Source organism: Myotis brandtii, unplaced genomic scaffold (assembly GCF_000412655.1).
Source record: "Myotis brandtii unplaced genomic scaffold, ASM41265v1 scaffold52, whole genome shotgun sequence".
Classification (NCBI taxonomy): Eukaryota; Metazoa; Chordata; class Mammalia; order Chiroptera; family Vespertilionidae; genus Myotis; species Myotis brandtii.
Window position 1 is genome coordinate 1,633,875 of NW_005369826.1, and position 10,380 is coordinate 1,644,254.

The 10,380-nt window shown below is 35.9% G+C and overlaps 1 protein-coding gene across 1 annotated transcript in view; it reads right to left on the minus strand.

Annotated features, from left to right (window-relative positions):
• The window catches only part of TMPRSS15 (transmembrane protease, serine 15), a 103,629-nt gene that overhangs the window by 64,354 nt on the left and 28,895 nt on the right, over positions 1–10,380 (minus strand). The window contains exons 7-8 of the mRNA XM_005877429.2: positions 8,151–8,259; positions 4,157–4,263 (exon numbers count right to left, since the gene is read on the minus strand). Coding sequence (XP_005877491.1) covers positions 4,157–4,263; positions 8,151–8,259 — 216 coding nt within the window. The remainder of the gene's footprint in view (positions 1–4,156; positions 4,264–8,150; positions 8,260–10,380) is intronic.

Sequence of the window (10,380 nt, forward strand, 5' to 3'; positions counted from 1 at the left end):
CCCCTGGTGGTCAGTGCGCTCCCACAGGGGGAGCACCACTCAGCCAGAAGCCGGGCTCATGGCTGGCAAGTGCAGCTGTGGTGGCGGGAGCCTCTTCCACCTCCACTGCAGGTGGGTGGTAAGGAGCGAGGGGTCCCAGACTGCAAAAGCCACAGACTGCGAGAATATCTGACTGCCGGCTTAGGCCTTATCCCCCTCAGGCCTAAGCCAGCAGGTGGACATCCCCCGAGGGGTCCCAGACTATGAGAGGGCGAAGACCAGGCTGAGGGACAGCCCCGTCCCCCCTCCCCCCCCATGCATGAATGTTGTGCACCTGGCCTTTAGTGTGGAATGTAATGAACAACATAAACTGATGAACTAAAATAGATCCAGAGACATAGAAGCATTGAACAGACCATTCAACCTCAGGGGGCTGGTAGGGGGAGTTGTGAGAGGGGAGGGGAGATGAGAGATCAACCAAAGGACTTGTAAGCATGCATATAAGCATAACTCATGGACACAGTCAGTAGGGGGGTGAGGGAATGTGCTGGGGGGGCGGAGTGGGAATGAGTGGGGAGAGGTCAATGAAGGAAAAAGGATTCATATGTAATACTTTAAACAATAAAGAAGTTAAAAAATAAAATAAAAAAATAAAAGCATGGCCTTGAGTTGTTAAGCTATAATATTAGGGGTATGTTGTCAGCAGTTATTTGGGAATGGAATGACCGCTAAGTGCTTGGGATAAAAAGAATGGCATATCAACCACACACTCAGAAATACATTTTCTCAGCTTGGCAATTTGAAATCAATTTCAGTGTGCTCACCCAGGCTATTTTTATTCAATTTCTTTGAGGATGCACAAAATATCTATGTATTTTTCTCAACAAAACATTAAATTAGCACACTTGGAAGTTGTAATCTTCTACCACTTTCATACCCAGTATTAATAATTATTACCATCACTGAATAGAATATTGTACCTAAAACACTTTTGAAATACTTCTCCATCAACCTATTCTGACTTACATCAATTCCTATAATTATTTAGAAAAAACTCTACTGCACTCGAAATCATCTTCTTTTATCTAATGCCTACCTTCCTCTGACACTTTTTACCAGTTAGAGAATTTTTACATCATGATTTCATATAAAAATGACTGAGTAATGCCTTTAGAATTTGTTTATACTAACTTACTACTAATCAAATATATAAGAACTATTTTAGCCCTAACTGGTTTGGCTCAGTGGCTAGAGCATCGGCCTGCGGACTGAAGGGTCCCAGGTTTGATTCCAGTCAAGGGCATGTACCTTGGTTGCGGGCACATCCCTAGCAGGGGGTGTGCAGGAGGCAGCTGATTGATGTTTCTCTCTCATCGATATTTCTAACTCTCTATCCCTCTCCCTTCCTCTTTGTATATTAAAAAAAAAGAACTATTTTACAATACTGGATAGTTATTTCTTGTACTTTCTCTAGACAATGTTATTTTCCTGATTTTAATTAAAATATTTATATCTATATTTTCAATGTCATAAGGATAATAACAGTATTTGAGACATACATTCTGAACTGGAATCTTAATGAAAGTGAATCTTGTATGCATCTCTCACATAAAGAAACTTGCTAAAATATTTAGAAAAATATGGGATTGTAAATCAGAAATGCAGGTCTTGGCATTATTCTAAAATTAACTTTAGAGCTATGAGAAATAATACTGTTCATTAATTACATACAATAATATCATTATAAATAAACCTGTTGTTTAAACTTAAATCAACATAACAAAATTTTTGTCAGGCTTTGTGCTAGAGGCTAGGCTAAGATATTATTGCCTTTCTTGAGAAAAGGTATAATTAAAAAATTTTAAATGTAGTTTTAGTAGTCAATGTCATTTCTCATGTTATTTCCAAGTTAAAATTAAATTATTTAGCTTTCAAAAATTTAAAATATATTTATATTTCAAAAAAGACCTTAAACATTAAAATACCTATTTGTTATTATTTAAATACCAGAGGCTCAGAGCACGATTAAATTGTGCACGTGTAGGGTCCCCTAGGCCTAGCCTGCCATCAGGGCCATGTCTGCTGCCCGGCGACCCCTTGCACGCTCCATGGACGCTGCCGGCATTCCCCCCCCCCCCCGCCCGCCGCAAGATCTGCTGCTCATTTGGTCGTGACGCCATTAACGCATCACGACTTCAGGCCTTTTATGGTATACTTTCATATTTTTTAATATTTGGATATTTGTTTCTTTATTGCATTTATCATAATTGTGTGTTATTCACATCATTATGCCTAATGATTCTCAGATTTATTTATGAATGACTGATAATCTAAACATATGAAATAAATAAAAATATTTAGGCAAATCAAGGTATTTGAAGAGTAAAGGAACAAGAGTGCCTTACACTTTCACTTTAGGGCAGCTAATCTCTACAAATATAGCTTTCATCATGTATAGAGTTTACAGCAGCACTTACACAATATGGTTCTAGAGAACATTTATTGAGTTAAATTAAAGTGCTGAGAATACTACTTTGCACATTGCTAGTGATTGATGTACACTAACATTTATTATTATTATCACATTAGCCCTTGAAGAAATTTATATGAACTGGCTTATTTGTCCATCTAAGTAAATATTTATGTTGACATAATATTAAGGAGCTGGATTTATCAGCTACAGAAATAAGTAGATTATGAAATGGCTTGGCCCATTTATTAAACCAAATGTGACTTACCATGAGTTTATCTGTTTTATGTACGCTCATTATTGAATTTGTACTTGGGACTTTTAAAGCACAATGAAGAAATGCATTTGTTTGAAGTCAGAGATTTTGGGTTTGATTCCTGCCTCCAACGTTAACTAGCTTCGTGGATTTGTGGTCACTTAATTTCTTATACCTCATTTTCCTCTCCTGTGATGTATATTTGTATTTTTATTGAAAATACTAACTAAGAATACCCACAAACAGCACTCAGTATCATGAGTGTCCCACCAATAATACCCAATAAAAAGTCTATATTATTGCCCTAGCCAGTTTGACTCAATAAATAGTGTTGGCCTGTGGTCCAAAGGGTCCTGGGTTCAATTCCAGTCAAGGGCACATACCTCAGTTTCAGGCTCCTCCCCCAGGGAGGCAACCAATCAATGTAAACACATCGATATTTCTCTCTTTCGATATTTCTGCCTTTCCCTCTCTCTCTTCCATTCTCTCTAAAAATCAATGAAAAAGTATTCTCATGTGAAGATGAAAAAATACATATTATTATCATATCTTAAATATTTCTCAAGTCTATATATCAATCAAAAACATTCATTAGATAGAATCCATTTGTCATGCCCCACAAGCACAATTTGAAAGCTGAAATTATTAAAATAAATGCAGTTATAATAACAGGAGTCATTTGCAACCTCTTCTTAGCTCTGTATTTGACTTTTCCTTCAAAGTGTGAGGAAAACGAGTTATTCCTTTCACTCCACTTTCATATTCTCTTCTTCATCCTTATTTCCCCTTGGAATTTCACTCCTTTATTGGCTACCATTTTGGGGTCAGATGGAATAAAGTGGGGAGGGTACATTTAAGTTAGTTAGTGCATTCCCTGCCCTCCCCTCAGTTTCCATTAATGTCCATGTATTTAATGACAAAAGGTTATGTGCTAACAATACTACCCACATCTACCAATTACTGAGCCTACATTCTTGCTAGTCATTGTCTTACCCACTTTGTTAGTAATAGTCCCAAGGGAGATGAAGGAACACAGTGCATATTGAAAATAAGAAAAAGAGTTCCATGAGTTTATAACTTATGCAATGTCAGAGAAATATACTATAGTATTTTTTAGTGTTTGCCTGAGTTTTGCTTAGTGGGAAGAAGTAACACTCAAACAAAGCACAGTACAAAGATATAATTATATATATTTTTGGAAAATTCTACATGTTTTTAAATAACATAAAGTAGAATAGAATCAAGTGAGATAGTAACTATTTTACTATTAAGAAGACTGATTGCATAGAGCACTAAATTATTAATTTTTTAAATGAGGAGCAGTGTTGTTTATTCCTTTTAGAAACTTGAAGTTTGAGTCTACATGTAGTTCAAAATAAAGAGAAAATACACCCCTCCAGTTTCTCACATATTTTCATTCTAATAATGGATGTATTTTTGTTTTAACTTACCTCTTAAAATCTTGCTTGAACCCACGCCTTCATAGATATTTAATATATCTGTATAATATATGTTAAAGGAATTGAAGCTCAGTTTAATGGAAAGTCCTTGTTTTACACTAAAGTAAAAGCAAAAAATAGGTTATTACACGGAACAATTGTTACAACTCTTAATGCATCCTAGAATTTGAATGCATGTTTCTCATTGTACATAGTAAACACAACATCAGATCAACACTCTTAATAACATTTTTAGTGTCTGGTGTGGTATGGATAGCTATGACAATGTCATGTGGCAGATCTCTAGAACCTTCTCACTGGCATGACTGAAACTGTACCCAATGAACAGTCACTCCTCATTTTACCCTCCCCCAGTCCCTGGCAATCACTATTCTACATTCTCTCTCTAGGAGTTTGAATAATTTAGATGTGTTATGTCTGATTCAATATCCTTTAATTGGTCTGTTCAAATTTTGCATTTCTTCGTAATTCAGTGTTGGTAGAGTGTATGTTTGTAGGAACTTATTAGATATTTAATATATCTGTATAATATATGTTAAAGGAATTGAAGCTCAGTTTAATGGAAAGTCCTTGTTTTACACTAAAGTAAAAGCAAAAAATAGGTTATTACACTGAACAATTGTTACAGCTCTTAATGCATTCTAGAATTTGAATGCATTTTTTCTCATTGTACATAGTAAACACAACATAAGATCAACATTCTTAATAACATTTTTAGTGTATGGTGTGGTATGGATAGCTATGACAATAGCTATCAGTCATGTGGCAGATCTCTAGAACTTTCTCAACTGGCATGACTGAAACTGTACCCAATGAACAGTCACTCCCCATTTTACCCTCCCCCAGTCCCTAGCAATCACTATTCTACATTCTCTCTCTAGGAGTTTGAATAATTTAGATGTGTTATGTCTGATTCAATATCCTTTAATTGGTCTGTTCAAATTTTGCATTTCTTCGTAATTCAGTGTTGGTAGAGTGTATGTTTGTAGGAACTTATCCATTTCCTTTACCCAATCTGTTGGTGTATAATTATTTATACTAGTTTCTTATTATTCTCTTAGTTTCTGTAGCATCATCAGTTGTAATCCTCCTCTTTCATTTTTGATTTTATTTGTTCAACTATTCTCTTTTTCTTATTCTAGCTAAATGTTTGTCAATTTTGTTAACATTAAAAAAGCAACTCAGTGTCATTATTTAAAGCTGTTTCCCTATTCCCCTTTCAATTTACTTATTCTCTAATATTAATCATATTTTCCTTCTGCTAACTCTGGCCTCAATTTGTTCTTTTTCCAGTTTCTTGAGGTATAAAGTTAAGTTGATCATTTGAGATCTTTGTTCTTTCTCAATATAGGCATTTATTGTTATAAACTTTCCACTTAGTACTGATTTTTATCCATCTCATAATTTTTAGTATACAGTACTTTCGTTTTCATTTGTCTAAAGATATTTTCTAATTTTCTTTTTTTCTAAGACCCATTGATTATTCAAAAGCCATAGAGGCTTGCATGTTTGTTTCAGGAGTTTCTAAATTATTCTCTTAGTTTCTGTAGCATCATCAGCTGTAATCCTCCTCTTTCATTTTTGATTTTATTTGTTCAACTATTCTCTTTTTCTTACTCTAGCTAAATGTCAATTTTGTTAATATTAAAAAACAACTCAGTGTCATTATTTAAAGCTTTTTCCCTATTCCCCTTTCAATTTACTTATTCTCTAATATTAATCATATTTTCCTTCTGCTAACTCTGGCCTCAATTTGTTCTTTTTCCAGTTTCTTGAGGTATAAAGTTAAGTTGATCATTTGAGATCTTTGTTCTTTCTCAATATAGGCATTTATTGTTATAAACTTTCCACTTAGTACTGATTTTTATCCATCTCATAATTTTTAGTATACAGTACTTTCGTTTTCATTTGTCTAAAGATATTTTCTAATTTTCTTTTTTTCTACGACCCATTGATTATTCAAAAGCCATAGAGGCTTGCATGTTTGTTTCAGGAGTTTCTAATTTTGTGCTCCCTCTGGTGTCCATATGTGGCACTGCAAGTCCATATGATGACTTTTTAAAAATAGTTTTTAAAGAATTAAGTAATGGAAAATAATTAAAAAGAACAGAACCATACAATTACTTAATTAACAGTGTCATTATTGCATAAATTATATTACTATTATAGCAAAAGTTTATTGTGCTCTGCTTATAAGCCCTGTAAATTTGACCTACCTTTATTAAGAAGTGGCTATAACAATTACATTATTTTTATTTGGCATTAATAACATTTCAAAGATTGCATGAAGACATTTAGGATTCATGCATTTTCCATTTTCAGACGTAATCTAAGATTTTTTCTAAGGCTTTCTGATGACCTTTAGAGTAAGGAATAGAATATTTTTCATTTTACTTATGAACAATGCTAATAGTCATTTATAAATGGTACTTTGAGAATTTGATGTGATTATATTGGAAGAACTATGCTCCAAATTGGTTAATTTTTCACTTGGCAAGAATTACTTAGAATTGCCATTTTAAACACAAAATCGTATCTTTGGCACACAAGTAACATGTTGTATAGAACATGAAAACAGAGGAAAGTATGCTCCTAGTCACATTACATGACTTCCATGGAGCTTAGCTCCAAAATAGAAATTATTTAAAGAGACTGGATATTGGTCTTTCCCTAAATATTGCCAAGTAAATATGTTTAGAACAATCTTCCCTTCACAGCCCATCTCATCTCTGGGATGTGTCCGCATAGGGAAACAACCCTAGTGAATCTTTATGGGGCCATTTCCTATCATTTGTTTGGTAAGAACCCAAAGCTCTACCTTTTAGTCTTCTTTAATCAGCTGTTATATTGATTCCCCTAGTTTTCTAGTGAATCGTTATAATGATTAAAACTATTTTACAGTAGGTAGATTGTGAAACCATGATCTCATCCAGCTGTTAAGAGAAATGAACTAACCAGAATGTCATTTCTCAAAGTAAATTCTATAGAACAGTTATACTGAAGGCTCTGTGGGGAGAACATGTTCAGTGGCTTAATAGGAAATATATAGTTTTTGGAGATTGACATAGCATGTTTGAGAAGTCCTGAACACTTTAAAAATATTGCAATGTGTTTATTTCAATATTCTTTATATTTGAGTAAAAATGATTTGTTCCTTAGAATATCTGGGAGGAACAGCAGGTAGCACTCCTCTGTGAAAAATGCTCAGGTGAGCATTAAGGTAGATCAGCCATCAGCAGTTTGATTATTTTGATCATCATAATGATTGGATTGGTCAACTGAATTATAAGCTTGGAGGTTAAATATATAGCAACTGGTCCAAGTATTATTCACGACACAGTGAAAAGGCTGTATGCAGCTCTTCATCTCCCATGACTGAGTCACACCAAAGGAGATTTTCATACAGATGCTGACATAATGAGAAAGGCACTAGTCTGGCGTAAGGATGCCTGTGATGTGATACACATTTCCTGTGATACACAGACATACACATGTGCTATTTAATTTGGCAGTACTTGATCTGTGGCAACCGCAGAAAAAAACTTTCTACAGGGCCAATGAGATGGCCTAATTATGAGACAGGAGGCCTTTGTATTTTATTATTATTTCTTTTAAATTGATTTCATAGAAGTAGGGAGAGGGATAAAGAGATAGAAACATCAATGATGAGAGAGAATCATTGATCAGCTGCCTCCTGCGTGCACCACACTGGAGACTGAGCCTACAACCTGGACCGAGAATCAAACCATGATCTCCTGGTTCATGGGTCGACCCTCAATCACTGAGCCACGCCCACTGGACTGATAGGAGGCCTTTTTAAAAGATTAAGAACAAGAAGGCAGACTATCAGTTGGGAAGGCTTTGCTTCAGAGCTAATGAAAACAATTTTTTGGAAAAATTAATACATTGCTAAAGGTGGTAAGACTTATTGCATCAGAGAGTGACTTTACGACTTAAGAATGGGGAATAGAAGATGGCATATTACCGTATAATCCACTGGCAAACGGCACTTGATTTAGAAGGCTTTGGATAGTTGGTAGCCTCAAAGGACCCCGAAGATCCGGTCAACAAAAATCTTCCATCACAAGTTGTGGCTGTCAAAAATGACAATTAAGGTTAGACAAAAACAATCTTGGAAGGATTTCCCAAATGAAATGGGATTTAAATAGGTTAATGAACTCTTTATAGAGCGCTCATGACTGAGTCTGTGTGAGGCTATTTTATAAAACTGAAATGATGCAATGGGAGATCAGATCTCATGCTTAAAATCCACTGGCTATTTTCAAATGACTCCTAGAATGTGTCCTTTTTCTCCTGGTATATTGTTAATCCCTCATATGCCCGAAGCTTTGTTGTGGGGGGGGGGGGGCTATAGAAATTGACTAAAGTTAACAAAATTAAATCGCTATCCCTGGAATCTGAGTGCTGAATAAGCTAATTCTAAAGTAAGGATGGAAAAGCCCATTGTAATATTGCATAGCAACTGTGTTGTTATAAAATGCAAGCTATTATATGATATAAGAAAATTTACATGGGCAAAGAATTAAAGAATGGACCAGCATTTAAAAATCTTGGTAAAAAAATCAAATGTTTTTGGTTAACTTTTAGCAATTTGGGGTATAATTTTTATAAAGCATAAAAAAATACTTTGGTAAATAAATGTTTATATTAAAAGTATTTCTAATAACAAGGACCTAGGAATTGATTGCATTGGATTATGACTTGGTAGCCTGGTTCCAAGCTGAAGACAACAAAAAATAACAACAAACTGAGAACAGAAAAGACAACCACCCAAGTGCAAGGATTCAACTCTGCACGGGCCGTTACAGACCTCAGGAAAGGAAACAGAGACAATTGTGGCTTGTCGAGAGAATGAAATCTCCTTTTATATAAACATAGAGTTAATTTATATGTTTTAAAGATAAACAGTAAAATATGTGACTTTTTAATGCAGAGCTTAATAATTTTCAAGACACAAAAGAAAATCTTCACCTTCAACCCTGCCCACCACAAATCATGCCCAAAATTGGGACAATGAATCACTGATCTTCAATGACCGTAAAAGAAAGAATACTGTCTGCTTGTATTTTATGTGATATGTTGAGCTTTTTAATCGCAGTTTGTCAAGAAATCTATGTACTCCAAGATTATAAGCAATGCGAGACAGTCCACTGCTATTGTAAATACTTGGTATTTAATGAGGTGGGGCGATCAATCCTACCAGCCCTAAAATATAACTGCTGAAATATATAAAGCATTTTCTGTGTGCCAGACATTTATAAAGTCACTAGAGGCCTGGTGCATGAGATTTGTGCACGGGGGGAGGGGTCCCTCAGTCCAGGCTGCACCCTTTCACAGTCTGGGACCCTTCAGGGGATGGCTGCTTGTGAGCCTAAGCTGGCAGTCAGACATACCTCTCGCAGTCTGAGGCTCTCACAGTCCGGGACCCCTTGCTCCTTACTGCCCACCTGCAGCCCACCACTGCCACTGCACTCACCAGCCATGAGCCCGGCTTCTGGCAGAGCAGCACTCCCTCTATGGAGCACACTGACCACCAGGGGGCAGCTCCAGCATTGAGTGTCTGCCCCCTGGTGGTCAGTATGCGTTATAGCTACCGGTTGTTCCACTGTTTGGTCAATTTTCATATTAGGCTTTTATTATATAAGATTATATATGCATTAACGTTATCTTCACAACAATTTTATGAGGTCCAAGGTAGGAAAACTGAGGCACAAAAGGTTAAGAAACTAGCATAAATTCTCCCAGCTTATAAGGGACAATTCACAGCAGGCAGTCTTATTCCAGAGCTAATAATGCTATATGGCCTGATGCCCTAAAATACAAAGCTATCATGATGACAACACCTACTTTTTGGGCTGAAAAGCAGGGAGTGAATTGTAAATGAAAGAAACAGGGAATTAAAAAAGAATTCCATCTCTTTGCGACAGCATAGATAGACCTGGAGATTATTATGCTAAGCAAAACAAGCCAGTCAGAGAAAGACAAGCACCATACGATCTCACTTACATGTGGAATGTAATGAACAAAATAAAATGGTGAACAAAATAGAAACAGAGGCATGTTTAAATGGAACAGATTGACAATTGTCAGAGGGGAGGGGTGTGGGGAGGACTGGGAGAGATTAGCCAAAGAACATATATGTGTATATGAATAGCCCAGGGACACAGACAACAATATGGTAAAGGTGGGGGAAG